A 25,962-nucleotide genomic window follows, 5' to 3' on the forward strand; every position below is an offset into this window, starting at 1 on the left:
GAGAGAATAACATTGAAACATGTATATTATTATATATGAAATAGATCGCCATCTAGGTTTGATGCATGAGACAGGGCACTCAGGGCTGGTGCAATGGGATGACCCTGAGGAATGGGACAGGGAGGGAGGTGGCAGGGGGTTCAGGATGTGGGAACACATGTACACCCATGGCTGATTCATGTGAATGTATGGCAAAAACCATCACAATATTGTAAAGTAATTAACCTCCAATTAAAATAAATTAATTTAAAAAAATAAAAGCAAAAGAAAAAAAAACTTGCCAAATTGTCAATTACTCATTATTTACTGTACCTTTACAACAGACAAAACACCTTCATTAGTTGCTTTGTCTGTAGTGATTTTGAAATGTCCATTTTCATTGCCCTTTAAAATAGTAAAATTGGCTCTCCAATTGGCAGTGTTAATCAAATCCTTATCTTCTACGGGTATTCTTAGAATTTCCACATTGACCATGTTTTCCTCGACTGATGCTTCATACTGAAACAGAGAGAACTCATTAAAACCTTATCTTATAAGGGAAACTTCTACAAAGAAAGTAAAACACGTCTTTCACTCCAAAAGTACTTGTTCTTAAAGGTTTTGCCTAGATTATTTCAAAACATGAATCATGAAAGCATTGTTTTATTAAGAGTTACTTTTACATGAACGTAGAACTTTGATACAAATGAAGACTAATACCATAGCCTTTAACAAAAGAAAGATAATATAAATACCAATATGAATAAATAGATTTATATGCCATATGTTTCATTTTATTGATAAAATAAGCATAGATACTTCGAAGGATGATAAATACTTTAATTCCAATTAAATTAAAAACAGCAATAGAGATCAATTTTGATATTATCTACTTACGGCATTCTGTCTGAAAGTGGGCAAATTGTCATTTGAATCTTTTACTGTTATGATGCAAGTCGCTGTACTCATCAATCCAAAAAACTGGCCATCCATATCTTGTACTTTCATTATCAATGAGTATTTGTCTGCAACCTGAAAACAAAGGAAGTATGTAATTAGTTTTGAAAACCTTTGTTTAGATGTATAAAGGAAACCACAGTGGTACACACTTCTATTAATGTGTATCCATGCTTTTATTTGATTTCCCTATTTGTATATACCCAAAAGCATGGTAGACAGGAAGAAGGCTGAAAGTAGGCAGAGCTTCAGTGACAAAGATCCACAGTAAGAAAGTAGATTTACATTTTAGGTTGCAGGTAATAGAAGGTTTTATGGGCGTCATATGGGGAGTACAAAATAGGAACATTTGAGTTTTAGAAAGAATGTTTTTAAAGAAGGTTGAGCACAATTGGGAGTGAACTGAGCTGGGATTCAAAGGAACCTGTTGAAGTCTCCTGAAACAGTCCAAAGCTGGGGCCTTGGCAATAAGCACAAAAAGCAAGGGTGATAGGAAAGTTATTTATAAGTCAAAATGCGGTTTGACTTGAGAACTGATTGTATGCATAGTTACGAAAGAAAGAGGGGTTGAGGATGCTGCTCTGGGGTCCTACTTAGATGGGCAGACAGAGGTATCACCAACCAATACAGGAAGACAGTGGTTCCTTGAGGACAAAAGTGCTGGCAAGGTTGGCAAGGAGGAGTGAAAAAAAATGAGTTTTTCCTGGTGTATATTGAATTCTATATTCCTGTGGGAAATCTAGTAGAAGCAGAGGGGCTTCCCTGATGGCTCAGTGGTAAAGAATAAGCCTGTAATGCAAGAGACTCAGGAGATGCAGGTTCGATCCCTGGGTCAGGAAGATCCCCTAGAGGAAATGGCAACCCACTCCAGTATTCTTACCTGGAGAATCCCACAGACAGAGGAGGCTGGTGGGCTACAGTCCAAAGGGTCACAAAGAGTCTGACATGACTGAGCACACACACATACACACACACGGGAAGTCTAAGGAGAAATGTCCAGAAGACAGCTGAATAGATAGACCTATACTTAAGGGCAGCTCAAGGACTGAAATACCAATCTTGGAGTCAGCAGTAGCTGGACAGTGATTGAAATTATGGCAAGAATCAAATTTCCAGGGAGAGAGTGAGTGAAAGTTGCTCAGTCGTATTGGACTCATTGCAACCCCATGGGCTGTACATTCTATGGAATTCTCCAGGCCAGAATACTGGAGTAGGTAGCCTTTCCCTTCTCCAGGGGATCATCATAATCCAGGGATCAAACCCAGGTCTCCCGAATTGCAGGTGGATTCTTTACCAGCTAAGCCACAAGGGAAGCCCAAGACTACTGAAGTGAGTAACCTATCCCTTTTCCAGAGAATCTTCCTGCCCCAGGAATCAAACCAGGGTCTCCTGCATTGCAGGTGGATTCTTTACCAACTGAGTTATCAGGGGAGAGAATAAAGGATGAGAAAAGCAGAGGATGTAAGGAACACTAGTATTTCATGCTTAGGAGAAGTAAGAAGAGCAAGCAAAGGACAGATGCTCAAAACAAAAGATCAGGGAAGCAGGAGGAGAACCAGAAATCCAAGAGAAGAGAGAGTTTTCATAATTGCCAGCAATAGAGCTTTAATAATTAACCACTGGATTAGGCAGTTAGGTGATCGCTGTTGACCTCTGAGAATGGAGTTTGCAGATAGTGTGCTGATGCTGCAATGGACTCACTGGTTTGTGACACAATTACCTCTGTTGCCTTCTCTTCATTTTACTCTTCTTTAGCCACTCCTTTTGTTCTTTTATTTTTCATCATTTTCTATTTCCCTCTATCCCTTCTTTGGTCTTTATTTTACTCATCCTTCTTTTACAGTGGAAACTAACATTCCCATCCCAAACTATTCCTTCCAAAGGCTCTGGAACTCTCTGAGACCCTCCTCTAAATGAAGTTTCTTCATCTCCCTTTTTGATTTCTTTACTTCCTGCATTGTCCCCTATAATACATTTCATGGTTGTTACCCACAAAATCCCATTCGATTTTTTTTGATCAAGTGAGCAAATCTGGGGTTTGATCCCAAATCTGTATCTTACAAGCTGTGTAACCCTAATTTATTTATTTACTCTAGGTCTCATTTGTCAATATTGAAAAACTAGGAAAAATGTTTGTTTTTACTTGATTACCACATCCCACAGATACAAAAATATATTCATATAATTCCTTTCAAACATTCCCATTTGTTATGACCATTGTGTGTTTTATCACATAGAATGTCTGGGCCTCCATGGTGGCTCAATGAAAGGATCTACCTGCCAACGCAGGAGACACGGGTTCAATTCCTGATCCCGGAAAATCCCACATGCTGTGGAGAAACTAAGCCTGCAGCACAATTACTGAGCCTGTGCTGTAGAGGCCAGAAGCTGCAACTACTGAGTCCTTGAGCCCTAGAGCGTGTGCTCTACAACAAGAGAAGCCACTGCAGTGAGAAACCTGTGCACCACAGCTTGAGAGTGGCCCCTGCTCACTGCAACTAGAGAAAGTCCATTGGCAGCAACGGAGACCTCAGCACGGCCAGCGATAAGCAAACAAATAATAATAATAAACAGAAATTTATTCCCTAGAAGTTTGAGAGGCTAGAAGTCTGAATCGAGGTGTCGGCCACGCAAAGCTCTCACCAAAGCCTTTACAGGAGATACTTCCTCCAGGAATTTCTGGATATCCCCTGCCTTTGCATGGCCTGTGACAGTACAACTCCAATCTCTGCCTTGATCTTCCCAAGGCATCTTTCCTGTGTATCATCTTAACCAGGCCATCTGCTTATGAGGACTCAAGTCATCTTAACTGATTATGTCTGCAATTCCCCTATTTCCAAATAAGGTCACATTCTGAGGTACTGGAAGTTAGGACTTTGAGATATTGTTTGGGAACACAATTTTACCTTTAATGACATAGATAAGAGATCATTTCTGCCTTTCTATAGCAAACCGGATTTGAAGGGGTAAGAATGAGAGGGGACCAGTTAGGAACTCATTGCCATAGTTTAGGTAAGGGTAAATTTGTGTCTTGTTCTGAGTTATTAGCAGTGAACATTGACAGATGATACTGTTAGAGAGAAATGGACCAGACTTTCCTGTAAATTGAAGACTAAATAAAGACTACATCAGTTATATAAAAAAAAAAAGTCACAATCCCACAAAAATAAAAATAATAATAAATAAAAGCTTTGTAATTTTTTTATTCTTTTTGATATGTTCTCACCATCCCTCCCTTTTGCTCTGGGATCAAATACCATTGATTTGTGTTTTAATATCTCTCCCAGTCATATTGATCCTTCCATTTATGTTATTCTAGTTTTAGTAGGTACCACTGAAGTGTTCTAATAAAGCTACTTTGTACATGTGAAACCGATTGATCTGCTTTGATCAATAATGCAAGACTCTGGAGTAAATATGGGCTGATGAAATGCATAAGAGCAACAATGAAAGATCAGAGAATACAGTGCAGTAATTTGACCAGGGCAAGTCAATCCATCCTTCTGACTGTCACCTTTCTCCTCCATAGAGTGGATGTAATCCCTACCTAATCCAACAAAGAAATTATCAAGATGAATTAAAATTATGCATAAAGAATTTGAGCATCAAGTGCTATACACATAACAATATACTATTAATATCATCCAAATAGTGCTGCAAATTTTTAACAGTCCATCTACTTTATCTTAACTAATCTTTTCCTGATTAAAAGTTGTTTTTTTTTCTGTTGTTGTTTAGTCATTAAGTCGTGTCTGACTCTTTGCAACCCCATGGACGGTAGCTTGCCAGGTTACTCTGTCCAGGAAGAACATTGGAGTGGGTTGCCATTTCCTTCTTCAAGTACATATCTATAATAACAGGATAGGGATCAAGGTATAATTTATACTCATGAAACAAGCAAAACTAATTGTCCTACATGAGAACTGAGCTGGAATACTGAGCTAGAACCAACTAGTCATACACAAGAACTAAAACAATATTCAATAATACCAACTTTCATAAGTAATATCTTTTTTCTCACTCCTTCTGAATACTAATTGATTTTTACTTCTCTCTCTCTCATGGTTTCTCTTATATAAGGAAATAGAAATCATATTATAATAAGTCTTAATAATATAGCCAGGAATTCTTATTGTCTTATGCCTAAGTAAAATAAAATGAGAAACTCTTAATCCACCAGCTTTTCAGGTAGCTCAGTGGTAAAGAATCCACCTGCCATGCAGGAGACACGGGGGATTGTAGGTTCAATCCCTGGGTCGGGAAGATCCCCTGGAGTAGGAAATGGCTACCCACCCCAGTATTCTTGCCTAGAAAATCCCATGGACTGAGGAGCCTGGTGGGCTACAGTCCATGGGGTCACAAAGAGTCAGACATGACTGAGCGTGCACACATGCCTAATCCATAGGATAGCAAATTATAGTAAATTGGAGGTGGTGCGTTCAACCCCCAGTAAAATAATAAACCTGTAGATTGTGAAAGTTACCTCTCTGTCCAAATAATGAGAGACGGTGGTGATCACACCCGTGCTGGGATGCACAGAAAACAGCCCAGGTGATCGTGGTGTCTGCTCCAAAATGCTGTACTTCAGGCGTGTGTGCATCGTGTCTGGTTCATCTCTGTCCGTGGCACAAACCACTCCCACTGTAGTACCTACATGTTTGTTTGTTTTAAGAAAAAAAAGAGTCTTTACTTTCCAGAACTGCAAAATATGTTTAGGCGTAGCTACACTTCTCAAAGTCTAACATTGATAGTGGAAACCTCATTTAAGTTGTATTTCTTACCAGCAATATTCCATCCTTACATAGTACTGGTGAAGATGACTTCAAATTTATAACATGAAATACTTTAATGCTAAGAATCAAGATTTACTTTGTCCACAATTTAAACTATTTGAAAGTAAATTTACTAAAAAACATATAAATAGCATCCAAGAATAATTTCAACACATATTCCCACATATCAAAATATGGAGAGATAAACCATATCTCTAAAGTAAATAAGATTTTTCAAAAATCAAAGTTTTGATTAATAATTAATCGAGGCTGACTTGGAATATAATTGGATAGATGATCATGTTGACCTTTCACATCTCAGTCTCTCCTTTCTATGATTTTCTTTTTGCTAATTCTTGAATTGCCTCATTCTTTCACCAGATTAGTATCCAAACCCCATTGCTGCCAGCCCTACTTAATCTTATTTCATACTATTTACTATTTAGGGAGAATTTAAGTCATCTGTTGCTTCAGTTGGAGCTACTGGTATTTTTCATCAGTAAGAAAGTAAGAATATTGCTCTGGAAAAGGATTTCAGGTATCAAAGAGGACATACATGTGGCATTTTAAAGTGTAAGAAGAGTGTTCCCATGAAATTATAATACATAGATCCACTTTGCCTAGCCCTGTATGTGAGGCTGGCCTGAGGAATAATATATAGACACATACAATAATATACATATATACATATATTCATTGAAATTTTATATTTGAGGATATAAAAGCAAATAAAAATATTAGTGCAAGGAAGTATTAATTTTAAATAATTTTGCCATTATATTTTTAAACATTATATATGTGTATGTATTTGTGCTTAAACATACATATGTGTGTGTGTATATATATATATCTATATATATGTAGCCTGCCAGACTCCTCTGTCCATGGAATTCTCCAGGAAAGAATACTGGAATGGGTTGCCATTTCCTTCTCCAGTATGTATATAAATATAGATATAAATTTGTAGAGAATTTCCAAATACATATTTATAACAAAAAGATTTTTGCAGTGGATCAATATGAAGACATGAAGTAATAATCTTATTATAAGAAAATAAATGATCTTCTCATAAAATACTATTTATAAGCTTTATAAGATATAAATTTTCTTTCTGCAATTTCACTGACAGGAAGACATAAACACTATTTTAATTCTCTGGATATAGAACACCTTTACTTATTGCATAAAATCGTCCTAAAATCTTGACTTGGAAATTCTTTTCCACAAGTGCTATACTTCACTATTAGCTGAGCATCCTTTGCCCAAAGCATCTGTGTGTAAAACAAATTCAAGGAACACTGTTAGACTAATACAGTTTTAACTGGTCTGAACCTACTGGTGTGAGATGCTTAAAGCATCCTGGGTTAATCTGGGCATCAAAGTGTTTGTCCTCAATTTTTCTCTGTTACTACTAAAGATAGAGAATGTTAGAGAAAGAATCTAAAATCAATCATCCCTCTTTGAAAATAGAAAAATGTAACAAAGTCATAGACTTGAGAGGTTAAAAACATTTTAAATCATCTAACATAATTAAACTCATTCTATAGATCAGACAACTCAAAGGAACTTCAGTGAGTTCTCACAGTGAAATAATAACAGATTCTGAATCAAAAACTAGGCTTCCTAAACTCCAAACCAACTATTTTCATTTTTTTAATTGTACCATGTGAGTACTAAGAAGGTTAACATCTATGACACCAAATTATCAAAGCAAAACGTAAAACGAAAGAGCAGCTGTAAGAATCCAGTGAAGATGTAAATAACTATACTAGAAACATTAATAAGCAAGTTAGTAAAGTCCCCTTTATGGTTCAGCTCACTTCCTTTCAACTTTATTGCAAGAGGTAATTCTCTGCTGGCTCTACAATAAGGAATCTGCCTGCAGTGCAGGAGACACAGGAGACGTGGGTTCGATCCCTGAGTCGGGAAGATCCCCAAGGAGGAAATGGCAACCCATTCCAGTATTTTTGCCTGCGGAATCCCATGAACAGAGGAGCTTGGCGGGCTACAGTCCAAAGAATCGCAGAGTTGAACACAACCAAGCAACAACAAATACACGAACAATTTTTCACATTTCAAGTCTAGAAGACATCAAGAATGCCACATTTAAGGGCGAACTAAAGTGAAACACTACGGTTTTTCCTCATGTGAGAGCAAGCGTTTAGGATGGAGAACATGCGATGCAAGTTTCTTTAAAGTTATTTCAGTATTCACTCTAAATTGGGAGTAGTAAAACAGTATTTTAAAGAGAAAAGATAAATAAGATTTATTTATTAAATAAATTGTATACTCAGTGGATGCCATTCAACACCTTCCTACATAAAACCTAATTAAAATATCTACACTGATTTTAGTTTTATTAGAGTCTACACTGCATATCCTCCCTTGGAGCTGGGGATAATGATAAACCCACATAATAATAAAATGAAATGAAGTATAAAAGCAAAATATGGTACAAAGCTTGAATAACTGTTATCTGCCTTTATAACTCATTGGTATACCAGCAACACCACAAACTCCTATGTTGCTGTTGTTTAGTCGCTGTCATTTCCAACTCTTTTGCAATCCCGTGGCTCTCTGTCTATGAGACTTTCCTGGTAAGAATCCTGGAATGGGGTGCTGTTTCCTTCTCCAGGGCATCTTCCTGACCCAGGGGTCAAACTTACATCTTCTGCTTGGCAGGTGGATTTGGTACCACTGAGCCACCTAGGAAGCCTATAATATCAAACTCCTATAATACCTTGTAAACTACACATTGATTGAATCTGATGGCATTATATGTATCCAATGAGCCCAATGTCATCTCACAATGATCTGGCATTGAGTAAAAACTCAATCTCTCAAACAGTGCATATAAACATTTAATACAGCATATTTTGCTCTTCAGTGTTGTCTCACCAACTCTACTGCTTTCCGGAACTTCAAAATTATAAACTGCTTCTGTGAAAATAGGATGGTTGTCATTTTCGTCCTCCACTCTGATGGGCAGTGGGAGAGGGAAGTCTGCTGAATATCCGTCTGCAGTTGACGCGTAGGCAATCAGCTGTAAAACAGTGAAAACCAAACTGAACAGTCCATTTTGAAAGATTCCAGCAAGAAAGAATTCTATGCTTTATCTAATACCTTCTCTGCAAATCTTTTCAGTAATAAATCTTTCCAAAAATTTAATACTTCTTTAGTTATCAGAGCATTGAAGGTAGAAAGACTATAACTATTAATATTATAGTTCAAAGTATTCAGTGTTTGGTAGAAGTGGCTACACTTCAAATAAAACCTAGGTCAGAATACAGAGTGTCAGAGAATACTCAGGCCATTAGACTAAGGAATTAAATGTGAATATAGCAGGGTGGATTATAGTCTTTATTGTCCCCATAATCATAAAATCATAAATAGGGAGAAACAAGTCACTTCACTGCAGTGGGAAAAATCCGAACTACATCATCTAAATAAAGCAAAAATTACCAAATTTTGTCACTACTAAGCCCCTTTATTATTTTACCTCATAGATCACATATTTGTAAGAGGTTTTCTCATAAAACCGCTACATTTACTTCTGCATTACTGGTTAACCAAAAGCAGTGTAAAATCAAATAGAACATATTTCTCTTCAGCATGTTATTATAACACTGAGTTGAAAATTTTCCAGCCAAAAGCAAAGTGTCACGTGGTGACCATCAGTCATGTTTTACTTACCCAGCATCTCTTCCTTTTTCTTTTAGGAAGAGAAGCCCTCTTTTCTATGGAGAATCAGCTCCCCTGAACCACAGGAATAATTACATAACCCCAGAGCATTTATTATATCATGCTGAAAATTGTCTGAATTATTACACTGAAAATTAAGTGACTTATTCCCCATTGATGTAAGGAAATGGCATCCCACTCCAGTGTTCTTGCCTGGAGAATCCCAGGGACGGGGGAGCCTGGTGGGCTTCTGTCTATGGAGTCGCACAGAGTCGGACAAGACTGAAGCGACTTAGCTGCAGCAGCAGCAGCATCCTTATCAGTATACTGACTTATTGTGCCTTGTTTGGGCTTGATCTCCCACTTTTGCTACATTATGTAGTTCTCAGATATCATCAGATAGTCATACATGCTGAAGAAAGACCAAGAAAGAAAGGGGGAAAAAAAAAAAAGGAGCAAAAGAGGGACATTGGAAGACAACTCTTCCAATCAACTGTGGCCATGTCCTAGAGAGAGGAGAAAGGACCATGACCAGAGACAGAAGGAAAACCTCAGAAACAAAACCAACTTTTGGAAATTTGCTGGAATTTACATCCAAATGCAATTAAATTTCTTGGCTTCACTTTAGGTTTACCTAACAGAAGTTGAGATAAAGAGCAGACCAAGCATTCCAAAATATTATACAATCTATTTCCTTCATCTTTAAGATGCCCTCAAAAAAGACAGTGCAGAAGACAGGAAAGAGTAGATGGAGTATCAGAAGAAACATAGTTTAATCACTTAAAAGTCATGTGTATTGATAAAGCTCCTACATCAAAAACGTCATATTCTTCACGATCCACAGGCTGGGTACAATACAGATTTCCAGTGTCTCTTTCTATGAAAAACAAATTTAAAGGTTCCTTGTCAACTCCACGCCCACTTATTGAATAGAAGATGGTATAGTTCTGTGCAGCATCAGATTGAACCTAAAAGGAAAAAACATAAGTAAAAAATTTTTCATTAAAATGCTGTTTTTTAAATACAACTTACATGTTTACATTGTTTATTAAAGAGATTATTTTAAGAATAATCACCTTTTTCACTTCATCAACCTGCAAAATGGTAACAAACTATGATAATTTGGCAAAAGATTTTTTAAAAGCTCCCAAATTTAATGAAGACAATGTTCAACATAAAAAGTAACCAAAGAAAACCTAATTGAAAACAAAAAGGCATAGGATTTTGGCAAAGGTAGAAAAAAACAATACTACCCATTGTGGGCAGGGATGAGGCAAACAGGAACTCTCATATCCTGATGAAAGGAACGTCAATTGGAATGTTTCTTAGGGAGATGAATTAACAAAACTGAAAAGAATGACAATAAACAGAGAAGACTCTTCCTGGCAGAGGAAACAGGAAGTGCAAAGTGATCAGACCAGGGCTACGTCTGGAGTGTTCAAGGAAGGCATTGTGTTTGGAGTAGAGAGGACTAAGGGAAAAGAAAGTCGTAGATGAATGCAGTAACAGGGCAATGGCATAAAAGAGATTCCAAGGATGTTGGCTTCTTCTTGGAGTCAGACTGAGAGCCACTGGAGAATTTAGATAATAGTAATACCCAATTTCTGGAGTTCTGGTAGCTCAGTGGTAAAGAATCCCCCTGCCAATGCAGGAGATGTGAGTTCCATCCCTGGGTCAGGAAGATTCCCTGGAGAAGAAAATGGCAACCCACTCCAGTATTCTGGGAAATCTCATCTCATGGGCAGAGAACGCTGCAAGGTGACAGTCCATGGCGTCTCACAGAGTCGGACATGACCAAGCGACTAAACAACAATATCCAATTTATATTTTATTTTTTTTATTTTACTTTATTTAACTTTACAATATTGTATTGGTTTTGCCACCAATTTATATTTTAGAAGGCTAATTCTTGCTGTTCTGTTAAGATTAGACTTGAGTGAGAAGTAAGGGAAGAAACAGGAAGGCCATTTAAAAGTTACTGCTTAAAAAAAAGTTACTGTAAGAATTCAGGAGAGAGAATTGTTTGTTAGACTAGCATGGCAGCAGCAGCAGTTGTGAAAAGCAGTTAGATTCTGGATCGAATTTGACGATGCAGCCAGCAGGATTTGATGATGGATTGGCTGTGTGGTGTGAAGACTGAAGTCAGGGATGTCACCAAGTCACAGGAAGCTAGTATTCCCCGATGTCTATTCTGCCCATCTTCCTTAATGTTAGAACTTACAGCTGAACATAAGATGGTCCAGAAGAAAGATTTTTGTATCTCCCTTGCAATTAGGTATGATCATGCAAAAAGGGATCAATGGGATTTAGCAAAAAAAATAGTATTGGGCTGGCCAAAAACGTTTGTTAGGGTTTTCCGTAACATCTCATGGAAAACCTCAAATGAACTTTTGGCCAACCCAACACAGGTGAGATTCAGACTGTGCTCTAGAAAAGTGGAGATGTGCGTTCCGTCATTTGGACACAAGGATGAGTGTCTTGAACCTGAGAGGATGGCCAAGCTTAAAAAGGAAGAAGCCTGGGTCCCCGGCGATTTCTCAAATTAGAATCTCTGTACGGGATCACACTTTGACATGAAATGACTAAATCTCTGTCATACTTTATCCCCTATAATTTAAGATCTTAGTAAAACGCAGCTAGATTCTTATCCTATAATAATAAAGGAATTACAATTTTAATTGTAAAGAATGGTAGATATGGTAAATAGGGGCTGAACATCTATTTCATCTGGAGAAGGACATGGCAACCCACTCCAGTATTCTTGCCTGGAAAATCCCATGGACAGAGGAGCCTAGCTGGCCACAGTCCACGGGTCACAGAGTGGGACACAACTGAAGCGACTCGGCACGAACGCAGCAAATTCCTATCTATTAATTCCTTAACGAGAAGTATGCTCTCCACATAAAACCTTACCAAACAGACTCTACTGTGGTAACAACTGAAAGGATGGAGCCGCCATTAATTGAGATGGGAGGACATTTTTTATAAGAAAATCCAAATGTTTGATTTTTGTATGTGAGGTTTGACGTGTCTACTTAACATCCAGGTGGAAATCTTAATTAGGCATTTTGGGCTAGAGATAATGAAGTTTTAAGTTTCCAGTGTATAAAAAGTACTTAAAGCAATGAAGCTGGATGAGATCACCGAGAACATGAATATAAATAAACACGAGACAAGGTTCATAGATGAGCTCTCCAAAGTTTAAGACTGAGGGGTTGGACTGGTGGGGAATAGGGGGAAGTGGGAGTGAGGATGAACCATCAAGACATACTAAGAAGGGGTGGCCAGCAAAGAAGGTGGAAAACTGGGCGAATGTTGTCCCGGATGAAGAAAAGGAGAGGTCGGCTAAGTCAAATGGACATACACATCAAGGAAGTAAGGACTGAGAGGTGGTGACCAGTTTAACAGTACTAAGGCCGTGTTTACCTCTGATCAGTATAACTTTGGTAATCAGAAATCAATTTCTTAATAGGCCTCATCAGTGCTTAAAGTACAATTACCTAAAAGAAGAAACAAAGGGACGGCACTGGGTAGAGTTTCCTATAAGCGAGAAAGACACCGGAAGCATGGTTAAAATCGTAAATAAGTAGGACCCAGGGGGAACCATTCGCATTAAACATTGACCGGAGTAATGGAAATTTAAAGGAAAAACACAAGCTCCATTCCATAGCTCCGCCTCAGTCATTATTTTCATTGCATACTTATTATTTTCATTTATGAAAAGTAAATCTGACCCTGCTTTAAAAAGACTTGTTTTTCGGAAGAAGTTAAACTACCCAGCAGAGCACAAATGGCCGGTTCCAGCTGGACCCTATCTGCCTTTCTGCCCCGTCTCCCTGTTCCACTCCCATCATACACAGGAAGGCTAAGCTTTTGAGAGCTCCTATGAGGAACCATGCTTGGTTTCACCTCTGTCCCTCTTTCTCCTTCTGCAACAGTTTACCTGCATGACACTCTCCCATCCTTCAGCACTGGGCTTAGTTGCCTCCCCCTAAGTCTTCTTTTTGTTTTTTACCACTTGTCATCTCAGGACATGGTACTCACTCCATGAATTCTCCAATCCATTCCCATCTCAGCGCTTATCACTTAATGTTACAATCATTTGCCTACTTCTATCTTCCTCACTAGATTAATAAACTACATGAGAGCAAGTTTTAGTCACTCAGTCATATACAACTCTTTATGACCCCATGAACTGTAGCCCTCCAGGCTCCTCTGTCCATGGGATTCTCCAGGCAAGGATACTGGAGTAGGTAGCCATTCCCTTCTCCAAGGGATCTCCCTGACCCACGGATCAAACCCACGTCTCCTACACTGCAGACTGATACTTTACTGTCTGAGCCACCAGGGAAGGTCATGAGGGCAAAGGCCATGCCATGCTAAGTCACTTCAGGTGTGTCCAGTTCTATGTTGCCCTATGGACTGTAGCCCACCAGGCTCCTCTGTCCATGGGATTCTCCAGGCAAGAATACTAGAATGGGTTGTCAAGCCCTTCTCCAAGGGATCTTCCCAACCCAAGGATCAAACCCATATCTCTTAACTCTCCTGCATTGGCAGGCAGTTTCTTTACTTCTAGCACCACCTGGGAAGCCCAAATGACTAAATGTATTTCTAGCTTAAGTACTTAGAGCAGTTCTTTCAACAGGACAGAATAGGTGCTCAATAGCCAGCTGCTAAATGAATGAATTAACTAATAAAGATCATTTAATGGCTATAGGGGAGAAGGCAATGGCACCCCACTCCAGTACTCTTGCCTGGAAAATCCCATGGGCGGAGGAGCCTGGTAGGCTGCAGTCCATGGGGTCGCTAAGAGTCAGACACGACTGAGCGACTTCACTTTCCCTTTTCACTTTCATGCATTGGAGAAGGAAATGGCAACCCACTCCAGTGTTCTTGCCTGGAGAATCCCAGGGATGAGGGAGCCTGGTAGGCTAACGTCTATGGGGTCGCACAGAGTCGGACACGACTGAAGCGACTTAGCAGCAGCAGCAGCAATGGCTATAGAGTCTGTACTATATTATAATTATTAGTTTTTCGTGATGTTCTAGTTTTTCTCATTATTAATTTTTTAGTGATTTTACTCTTCATGAATATCTTCAAATCTGTTGATTTTTAAATGTTTAAAGAATTATTAAAACCTGAACAAAACAGACTCTTGGAACTAAAGCAATCCCAGTCAGAAGGAACGGAAAACCTACCTGTTGAAGGAACAAGGGGAAAGGTCCCAGGGAATTCTCCTGCATCGAGCAGGGAATAGGCGCCCATCTCCTTTTGGAACGCCTGAGAACAGTTTCTTTAGTGTGTCTTTTCCTCAATACCTGAATCGAGAGAAAAACAAATAAAAATTTTAAACAAAAAGCATCACAGCCTACTTCATTGTAAAACAGTAGATGGACCAGTCTCCAGTATGTCAATGCTGAACCTAAAGACCAGATAATATGGTCTTCTCTGAATTAGGTTAAAAAAATGTAACCAGACTTTAAAGGCTTCATGAACCAAAGAATTTCACTTTGTATACATTTCTATATTAATCCTGACCAAACTTTCAGATTAGGAAAATCATCACTGTACTTTCAGTTCTTTCTGTTCTGTCCCAAAATGAAACAGAGAATGCATCCTCTTTCTAACAAGCTATAGACAGCTCTTGTTCTTTCTGCTAAAACCTCATATCCCAGGTGAACCAGAGTGAGATCATGCATTTTCTTCGTTGCCTGAACACTCTAACTCCACTGTCCAATAAGGAAGCCACAAGCCACATGTGACCATTTAAGTTAATTAGAATTAAGTAAAACATATATTCCATCCTTCAGTTACACTAGTCACATGATAACTGTCAGGAGTCATTAATTAATTAATGTTGGGTGACCATATCACACAGTGCAGATTATAGAACATTCCCATCATTGTTGAAAGTTCTATTGGAGTTTTTAGTGATTTCCATTTCATTTCATGGTATAGTAAGGAAGATGCGGTATTTCCTGAGAATTACTTAACGATATATTAAGCAATTATTAAAGTGCTAAGCAGAAATTTATTAAGTGACTTTTTCATTAATATAATACACTTCACACTGATTAGTTGTAATTCACTACGGCCTTCCTCTTGATGTAGAATCTAGAACTACAGTGAATAATCACTGGGTGATGGCTAATACCATTCAGACACATACATACTACAGGATTTCCATCCTATTTTAACATCAGAATGACTGTGGCACTTGAAATCAGCCCCTTATTCACTGGGAACTACTGCACTCAGCCTTAATTTAAAATACACCTATTGACTCTGGGTCAGGGGTAACTGAGCAGTAGTAACAGAGGTAACAAAAGGGACTGACTCATGTCCTTAAGCAACTGTGGATAGGTTGTTTGCACTAATGAAAAATTACCAATGCTACAACAGAGGGATTACCACACTGACACAGGCAGGCAAAAGCAAGTAGACTTTGGAGATGGAAGAAGCCTTCACAGAGAGGTGCCATTAGATCTAATAAAGCCAGATCCAAAGTCAACGTCTAATCAATGTCGAGAGGGGAAGAGGAGGGAGAAAAGGAGACAGGGAGGAAGGAAAAGCAAACAGAAAGGGGAAAAAAAGAAGAGGAAAATAAATCTTATTTATCCTTTTCTTTGCAATTTTTAATGAGAGCATTTAAATGAGAAGAAAAACACGCCTGAAAATATCAATGGACTTTGAATACCTTCTTCTGATATTCCAGGAGCACAAGAATCTCTTTCTGTGTCCGTTTCTTTGTGTCAGAGAGCCGTATGGTGAAAGATCTTTTCTCATCAGACAACACAACAGCGTGGGCTGTGTATACTGACCCATCTTCTAGAACTCTGAAATCAGGATCACTGGACTGGATGCGGTCTACAGACCCAAGGCACTCTTTCAAATTAACTGCAAGTAAGAATTTTCAAAAGTAAGAAACACATGAGAAGAAGGGGGGGAAAATGTTCTAATAATGTATACAATCTTCTTTAAAACCCTGAAGTGGAATGAAATGAACCAATCAGTCTGCATTTAGCAAATATCTTAGCCAGCCTCTTTACATGTATTTTTTAAAAGTGATCATTCTTCTTCTGTTAAAAATGATAATTCTGGATTGCAAATTTGTTTTAAAAAGGTACTTAAAACTTTTATATTCTCCTAAAAGGCTTATGAAAATGATCTTCCTATTGAAGACAGATGCATGTTGCAATCAGGACAAAGCTGAACTACACACCCCCACACACACCTGGATAAACAAACAGAAGTTTTTCTTAACAATATAGTAAGTCTTCTAAGACACACCTGTCTTCAGCCAGAAATTATACACATGAACCCAAAGAGTGACAGAGTATATGAGTTTGGCAAATAGTCAAATAAGAAAAATCTTTAAATTCTTCTTGCCCCACCCCAACCTCACTAACTCCCCTGGGGACCACAGTTCTCTTTGCTGTTCCTTTCTTTCTGGGGCTTCCTTTTGAAATTCTGAAATTCTTCTCTCCCTGGGAATCTTCCCAAGTGCAAAGTTATAAAATACAAGTCTCATACCAGTGTTTCAATATTATATCTAAAAGTATCAAATGCATCCCATTCTTCCACTTATCTGCCTTTACAGAAACCAAACTGATAGCCTAATACCCACCTAAGTAATATCCTCTCAAAGAATTCATATGTTACCCATGTGTAGTGTTTTCACTTTAATTCAAATCTGTCACAGAGGGAAACGTTAAGTCAAAAAAAAAAAAAAAGAAAACTAAACATCTTTAAAAGTGATGATATATTTCCCTTCTGTTCACATTTTTACCAGAGTGATAACCTCTGGTCCATTTCCCTAGAGGAACATCCCTGACCTTTCTTTACATCCTTTCTTTTCTTCCTTCCCAGGAATGGGACACTTTTTGAAAAAGTAAATTTGGTATCTCTGGGACAAGCTGTATCTCTCAACAAAATCATGATATTTTCCTCCAATATTCCCTGTACCATGGAGAAATTCCATTTGAACAGAGCTGCCTGGGTGTTGGGAAAGTTTGAGGTTCCCCAACTTCTCATTGGGCAAATGACTGATTAAACCCAATTTTGAAAGGAACAGCACACCGTGTTATATTTCCCACCGCAGCCATAGCATTGATAAAAATTCTGCTCTGACTCTCTGAGCTCTTTACCTATGTCTCTCAAATGCTTGGGATCCTGGAGTAATGAAAGGGCTACATTCTACATATAATTATTTACATAATTTTTACTGTTAAAACATAAATGACTACAAAAGCATGGATTAGAACATTTGCCTTAGAATCAATGACAGAATTCTATAGAGTTATAAAGAACAGAACATATATTTTAACATATCTTGAATTATATCTAATTATATGTACATTCGGAGAAGGCAATGGCACCCCACTCCAGCACTCTTGCCTGGAAAATCCTATGGATGGAGGAGCCTGGTGGGCCACAGTCCATGGGGTCGCTAAGAGTGGATACAACTGAGCAACTTCCCTTTCACTTTTCACTTTCATGCATTAGAGAAGGAAATGGCAACCCACTTTAGTGTTCTTGCCTAGAGAATCCCAGGGACAGGGGAGCCTGATGGGCTGCAGTCTATGGGGTCGCACAGAGTCAGACACAACTGAAGCGACTTAGCAGCAGCAGCAGCAGCATATATACATTCAGGCTAATTCCAAAAGCAAACATTGGATAGTATGCTCTTTCCAGCATAAGTAAATTACATTTCTGTTTTAAAAACATTGATTTGAAAGTGCTCACCTCTTCCAATCATTTTGTCTGCCTCTAGTTTGGAAGGTATATTAAATATCTCCTTTTTGCAGGCTTCACAAGCAAAACTGAAGACCTAAGGAAAAAAATGGTCACATTAATACAGTATAGAATAGAGAACAAAGTTTTAGATATGCAAAATAAATAAGTCCTAGAGATCTACTGTATAGCATAGTGCCTACAGTTAACAATATTGTATACTAAAATTTTTGCTAAGAGGATAAAACTTAAGTGTTCTTACCAAAATAATAACAATAAGTGAAGAAGGCAAGGGAAAACTTGGAGGTAATGGATATGCTTATGGCATAGAGCCTGATGATCTTGCAGCTACATACTTATCACCAAGCTCATCAAGTGGTGTGCTTTGATATGCATGGCTTTTTGTGTGTCCATTTCACCTCAGTAAAGTAGGGTGTTTTTTTTTTTTCTAATTTTATTTTATTTTTAAACTTTACATAATTGTATTAGTTTTGCCAAATATCAAAATGAATCCGCCACAGGTATACATGTGTTCCCCATCCAAAACCCTCCTCCCTCCTCCCTCCCCATACCATCCCTCTGGGCCGTCCCAGTGCACCAGCCCCAAGCATCCAGCATCGTGCATCGAACCTGGACTGGCAACTCGTTTCCTACATGATATTTTACATGTTTCATTGCCATTCTCCCAAATCTTCCCACCCTCTCCCTCTCCCACAGAGTCCATAAGACTGTTCTATACATCAGTGTCTCTTTTGCTGTCTCGGGTTTTTTTTTTTTAAAGAATTAAGAACAAAGCCATATGATCATCTCAATAGGTGCAAGCAATTGACAAAATCCAACACTGATTTACAATTAAAATTTTCCAACAAACTAGGAAGATAAAGAGCATCTAAGAAAAACATCATGATTAACAGAGAAAGACTGAATGCTTTCCTCTGACAGAAGGAACAAGACAATGATGCCTGCTCTCACCACTTCTATTTAACCCGTACTGGCGCTTCTAGCTTCTAGCCAGGGCAGTTACACACACACAAACACACACACACAGAGACACACACACACACACATACACACACACACACACACACACACACACACACACAGTAAAAGGCATCTAGATTGGGAAAGAAGAAGCAAAATAGTTTCTATTTTCAAATAATATGATCTTGTATTACACATAGAAAATCCCAAGGAATCCACTAAAAGACTATCAAAAATAATACATGGTTTCAGCAAGGTTGCAGAATACAAGGTTAACATACAAAAACTGATTGCATTTCTGTCCACTAGCAGTGAAAAGAATCTGAAACCGAAAGCAAGCAAACAATTTCATTTACAATGGAAAACCCATCTTCATAGGTCAAAACACATATTCCCAAAAGTCATCTGGCAGATTCAAGGTACTCCCTATCAAAATCCCTTTTTTTTTTTTTTTTTTTTTTTTTTGCAGAAATTGAAAATCAATCCTTGAGAAAATGCAGGGCACTGTAAGACCCAAATTAACTTGAAAAAGAACAAAGTTGAAAATTTTCCCAATTTCAAAACTTACTACAAAAATACAATAATCAAGGTAGAGTGGTCCTAGCATAAGGATAAACATATAGATGAATGAAATAGAACTGAAATTCCATAAACAGGCCTTTATGTTTAAAAAAATACATTATTGGTCTGGTTTGCTGCTATTTATTTTAATATTTAAAATACATGATCATAAGAGAGATCAGACTTCTACTTTTTCTTCATACCATTTTCATAAAATGAGTTAAGGAGAGTTCCAGTTTTTTTTCCTATTCTTTGAAACAATTTATAAAAGGTAGAGGTTATCTGTTCCATATATTTATGGAAGAATTCATCACACAGGTCTAGGCTTGATATAAGGGTGTGTGTAAGTGGAGACATTGGCTTCTAATTCAGTGTCTTTATAAGTCTATTTAGAATTTGTACACCTCCTCAAATGTTGGCAATTTGTACCTTGTAGAAAATTGCCTAGTTTTTGTCTTTTTTCACATTAACTAGAATAATATATAAATATTATTATTTATTTTTTAAGACTTCTATCCTCTCCATAAATGTGTCTGTTTTTATTCGTAATATTGTTTTATTTATGCCTTTTCTATTTTTCACTTGTGCAATGGTAGCAGGTTTGTCTGTACTTTCAAATAATAGTGTTTGGTTTTGTTAATCCTCTATATTGTTCGTTTCATTTTTTAAAAAACTGTCCCTCTTAAGATATATACTAACTACACTTGTATTTTAATAAAAAATAAAAGGAACACTAGGGCACTTGCCTTAAAGCTATAGTTTGCCTTAAAGTTATAAAGTTTTAGAAATAAAACATTACTATTATTTTCAAAGTTCCTATTTAACTCTCCCCAGTTGCATTTTCCTCCCTGATGGAGGGACCTCTCCATATTCAAGTAAGCTCTAACGGATGATTTTTTTTCTTGGTAAATCATTTACTTCCCCATTTCTGCTTAATTGTATCCCATGTGTATGTACCCCTAAAGAAGACTGGTTCATTTTATCAATTTTAAGCTTTACATATATATAGTCATACGCTAATTGTAAGCAACTTGATTTCTTTGCATGAATTATGTTGTGTAATTTATCCATGCTGAATATATAGCAGCAAGGTCATTCGTCTTTGTCTCTGTATAATAAACATCACTGGAAATGATATACAATTAATTTAAGGTGAAAAGAATGCTATAAAGGAAAATGCTATTTTAATTCCTTTCTACGAGCCCTTTTAGCAAATCATATATTAACCATATCCAAGTACGTACCATTTATAATATAGAATAGATAAAGTAAATGAGCAGACAGAAGTATCACCAACTAATACAGGAAGAGAGCACTTCCTTGAGGAGAGAATACCGGCAAGGTTGGCAAGAACAGTGAAAAAAATTAGTTTTGCCTGGCGTATATTAAATTTTATATTCTTGTGGGAAATCTAGTGGAAGCTGAGTGGCTTCCCTGATGGCTCAGTGGTAAAGAATTCACCTGTAGTGCTGGAGACTCAGGAGATGCAGGTTTGATCCCTGGGTCAGGAAGATTCCCCCTAGAGGAAACGGCAACCCACTCCAGTATTCTTGCCTAGAGAATCCCGTGGATAGAGGAGCCTGGTGGGCTACAGTCCAAAGGATCACAAAGAGTCTTATATGACTGAGCACACAGACACACATGGGAAATCTAAGGAGAAAGGTCCAGAAGACAGCTGGGTAGATAGACCTATACTTAAGGGCAACTCAAGGCCAGATATACAAATCGGGGAGTCAGCAGTAGCTGGAGAGTGGTTGAAATTATGGCATGAATTGGATTTCTGGGGAGACAGTGAGTGAAAGTCTCTTAGTTGTGTTCGACTCTCAACCCCATGGACTATACAGTCCATGGAATTCTCCAGGCCAGAATACTGGAGTTGATAGCCTTTCCCTTCTCCAGGGTATCTTCCCAATCCAGGGATCAAACGCAGGTCTCCTGCATTGCAGGTGGATTCTTTACCAGCTAAGCCACAAGGGAAACCGAAGAATACTGGAGTGGGTAGCCTATCCCCTCTCCAGGGGATCTTCCCGACCCAGGAATCCAACTGGGGTTTCCTGTATTGCAGGCAGATTTTTTTACCATCTGAGCTATCAGGGATGCCCTAATATAAGGGATGGATATTGTGAAGGATGATATTCACATATAAACTTCAGTTATGCTATGTTTCCTGAAATATAAAGAAATGTAATGCTATGTTAGTGAGACTTGGATATATTACTGAAAATAAAGTAGAAAAAAATAAAACCACCATTAGATGACAAACTTTTAAAGGTATTTTAAGAATAACTGGTGACTGCCCAATGAAAAATACAAGATACAAAAAAAAAAAATGTGTTCATATTAATGAATTCTGGATTGACTGAGTTATAAAAGAATTCCTTTTAATGAGGAACCCTCTAGAACAACTTTAAATATCTGATTGAAAGAACCTAGAGTTGTAAGCAACTTCAAATTAAAATGTAACAAATTAAGTTTTTTTTTTTAAAAATGATAATATAAAGTATTGTCTATGCTAGTTTGGGGGAAATGAATTGCTTTGTTTCATTCCACAGTACTGTCCAAATTTAATTAATCATATTATAGAAAGCTTATCATACAAATCATCAAATCCTCAAGGAACTGTCTAATGCCAAGAGAGAAAGAAAACTAACGGTGTACCTCCCAGTATTTCATTTTTATACTATTGCTCAATTTTAGAGTGAATGCATGAGGTACACTTTCTAAAATGACACCGTTCTCAACAGAGGAAAAAGAAGCCAAAGAATAGGAGTTTATAGAATATCTGAAAATAAAGGATATCTCCTTGAGCATAAAGATCACAGAATTTTCAATCCATCATTTCTCCTGTGGACGCTAGCTGTCTCCAAGAGAGAAATCTTACCTTTCAAACTCTTACCACCTTGAATTGTTAAGATTTACCTTTCTATATTCTCAATGCTTTGATGAGTCTACTAAATTTCTTTCTATCCAAACTCCATAAGATGGGACCCTAAATGGGAAGTATAATTAGCCACAGGTCACCAGAGATACCATATATGGCATAGCAACTGTCACAGGGATTACAACAGGACCAAAAAATGTGCATGGCTTACACATATTTAGTGACTCAGAAAGTGCAGTAGAATATAGCTGTATCTCAGTATGAACACCAATAACAATAACCTTCTTTGAAGAAGGTAAATGAAGATGCACTGATGTAAATAAATATAACTCTGACTTCCTAAGCACACAGTTTAGAAATAAGCTAGTTCTCCTCCTTTATTTGTCCTAAGCTTTTTTTTCCCACCAATGCAAAAGATAATAGAAAGTATTATACTCACTTTTATCTTAAAAAGGTGAATATGTCAACTGTTATCAAGAACAGCAATAACCAAAAAGTCTGGGAAAGGAGTCATATTATTCTCATTATTTAATGCTATAAATTCTGGGAAAAGACACAGCACACATAGGTTGTCAACACAGGTTGCAGGTAGAATTCCACATACTTCAAGGGGGGAAGTATATTATAAAGGAAAATGCTATTTTAATTCCTTTTGAAGAGCCCTTTTAGCAAATGATAGATTGACCATGTCCAAGTACATACCATTTATAATACAGAATAGAAAATGTAATTCCCAAAGTGGATTTGATATGGCAAACAATATTAAATACACATGTAAAAGGATCTCATTACTTATAATAGAGGACAAGACATCTGAGCAACTGAGCTAATGCGAATTAGTTTTCACCATTCCCAACAATTTGTGTTGCATTAAAAAGAGAAACATTTTAAGAGACACTCAGTTCTTTCAGTAGTAATAGGAAGATCTGACATGGTTCTTTTCTAAATTCTCCCTCTCCTTTCTTCCCTCCCCCCTCCCTTTCTTTGTATATGTGTAAGGAAACATGATTAGGATTTGCAGTTAATTGTAGCTGTCTAGGGCCTTCCATGGTGGCTCAGAAGGTAAAGAATCTATCTGCAATGCAGGGGACCTGGGTTCAATCCCTGGGTTGGGAAGATCCCCTGGAGAAGGGCAAGGCAACCCACTCCAGTATTCTTGCCTGGAGAATCCCCATGGACAGAGAAGCCTGGTGGGCTCCAGTTCCTGGGATCTAAGAGTCGGACATGACTGAGCCACAGAGCGCATTAAGTAGCAGTTTAGAGTACACACAAAGTATACTGAGGCTAGAAGAGTGGGACAGGGATGCAGATTCAGATGAGAAAAGTGAAAAAGGGTAGATCCCACAAGCTATGGGGCGGTTGCATGGGAAAGTGAACATGTCAAAAGTTTCCGTTCATGTGTTAAAGACCTGCTTTGAAGAGTTCTCACTTTAAACAAGGGATTGTCTTTGAGAGCGCCATTAAGGGTTCCATAAAATGAAAATTGCGTTTCCAAAATGCTATGCCCTTAAATATTAAACTGAAAAGTGGAGAGGTCTTAGGAGTCAAAGGAAATACAGACATAAGATGGTCAACAAGAATTCTCAGGATTTCCCTGGTGGTCCAGTGGTTAAGACTCTTCTTCCAATGCAGCCGGTGTGGGCTTCATCCCTGGTCAGCGGAGCCAAGATACCATTTAATCTAATCTTTAGGAAATTATTTTAAAAAATAATCCCAAACAAGAAAATCGTATACTAAAGTTGATGTTATCTCTATTTAGATATACAGGCACCTTCTTGCCTTGCCAAACCCCAACACCAGATCCACCACCCCCTGCCACCCAGACAGTTCCTCCAATTCCACGCCCTCCCCTCCAGCGAATACATGGGAAATCTTGGGAACTCAGCACCTCCACAGTTTCTTCTCTCCGTTCCCAAATTCCTTTCTCAGAGAAACCACAGAACACTAAATTCATGCTTTTAAACAGATTAGCTGGAAACGCTTTGAAATATATCAGAAAAGAACACATTCTGAGAGCAGTTCTCATGTGTAAAGTCATGTCATCAGCTCATTTTTTTGGGAATAGCTGCCAGGCAGATCGACCTGCCCATTTATGCGATGCTTTGTCCATAAATATATCTTAGATCATAGCTACCAATCCTTTATTCATAACTCGATGATTCAAACAGAGGACGAAGCTTGCACCCACTCGCCCTGCTTGGGGGCAGAAGAGCAGTAAGAATCCAACTAATCTGAATCGACCGGCTCTCCAGCCAGGCTGGTCCCTCTCACCACCCGAACGCACGCGCGGGGAAGGCGAGGGTCCGAGGCTCCTTTCCAGAACACGCCTAGAACGCCGCTCAGCGGGATCACACCGTCAGGGTTCCCCACTTTCTGCTTTGTGTCTCCCGAGTTCGAGAATTGTCCCAAACTTCCTCTCCGGGTGAATCTCATCTTGGATCTCAGGTATCTCAAGCACAAAAGACCACAGGCTGGGCTCTAGGCTTGTGCAATCCTCCTTGGACCCGGACAAAGTACCACCCAACCCCACACTCCTACCCCAACATTCCTCTCAGTCTGATTCTATCTGCTCTGCCCCACCGCACCCCACTCCCCCATCACACCACCGAACCCCAACCTCCAGCCCTAATTCAGCCGTCCACCCTCTGACGCCCCAGGTACACTCTGCCCCCGGTCGGGTGGCTCACGGAGGTGGACCACTCTGGTGAGTTACTGAATAGCCGCGAACGAGGCAAAACCTGGAAGCCGCTTTTCAGGGATAACTCAACCCCGGGACCCAGGGACATCGCTCCAACCCCTTCACCCACCAATGTCCCCATCCCAAGGGACCCCGGAGTAACTCACTCCATGTCCGATTCTTTGCAACAAACACCATGGACTGTAGCCCACAAGGCTCCTCTGTCCATGGAATTCTCCAGGCAAGAATGCTGGAGTGGGTTGCCATTGCCTTTTCCAGGGGATTTTCCCGACCCCGGGATAGATTCCCGGGTCTCCTGCATTGCAGGCAGATTCTTTATCCGTCTGAGCCACCAGTAACGCCCTGTAACTCACTCAGGGATCCTCAGAAACCTAACCAAACACTCTTCTTCCCTCTTTACCCAAACCCACCCCCACCACCATCACTAGGAGCCAAGAAAGGAGCGCGAACCCCAACCCCGGACCACTCGCGGCGGCGCAAAAGGGAGCTCAGCGAAGCCAGAGCCCAACCCCTGTTCAAACAATCGAATAAGTCCCAAATAAAAACCTAGGTCCAGGTGCATCTCGCTAGGACGCGTTTCTTCTCCTCATCGCACCGAGCCCGAAGTTGGCTCGTCCGTGCCCGGCAAGATTGAGCAGAGGCGCGGACGTCCCCTTTCGGTCGTCTTCGCCCGCATCGGTCCCCCAGCAGGACCACAGCCTATCCACCATCACCCCCTG

The 25,962-nt window shown here is 38.9% G+C and overlaps 1 protein-coding gene across 1 annotated transcript in view; it reads right to left on the bottom strand.

Annotated features, from left to right (window-relative positions):
* Window positions 1–24,978, bottom strand: part of DSC3 (desmocollin 3) — a 50,416-nt gene extending 25,438 nt beyond the window's left edge. Inside the window, exons 1-9 of the mRNA XM_010828992.1 lie at window positions 24,817–24,978; window positions 18,135–18,219; window positions 16,087–16,286; window positions 14,588–14,707; window positions 10,202–10,357; window positions 8,607–8,751; window positions 5,420–5,586; window positions 877–1,011; window positions 313–498 (exon numbers count right to left, since the gene is read on the bottom strand). Of these exons, the coding sequence (XP_010827294.1) occupies window positions 313–498; window positions 877–1,011; window positions 5,420–5,586; window positions 8,607–8,751; window positions 10,202–10,357; window positions 14,588–14,707; window positions 16,087–16,286; window positions 18,135–18,219; window positions 24,817–24,978 (1,356 nt within the window). The remainder of the gene's footprint in view (window positions 1–312; window positions 499–876; window positions 1,012–5,419; window positions 5,587–8,606; window positions 8,752–10,201; window positions 10,358–14,587; window positions 14,708–16,086; window positions 16,287–18,134; window positions 18,220–24,816) is intronic.
* Between the last annotated feature and the right edge of the window lie 984 nt (window positions 24,979–25,962).

Source organism: Bison bison, unplaced genomic scaffold, assembly GCF_000754665.1.
Source record: "Bison bison bison isolate TAMUID 2011002044 unplaced genomic scaffold, Bison_UMD1.0 scf7180017864498, whole genome shotgun sequence".
NCBI lineage: Eukaryota > Metazoa > Chordata > Mammalia > Artiodactyla > Bovidae > Bison > Bison bison.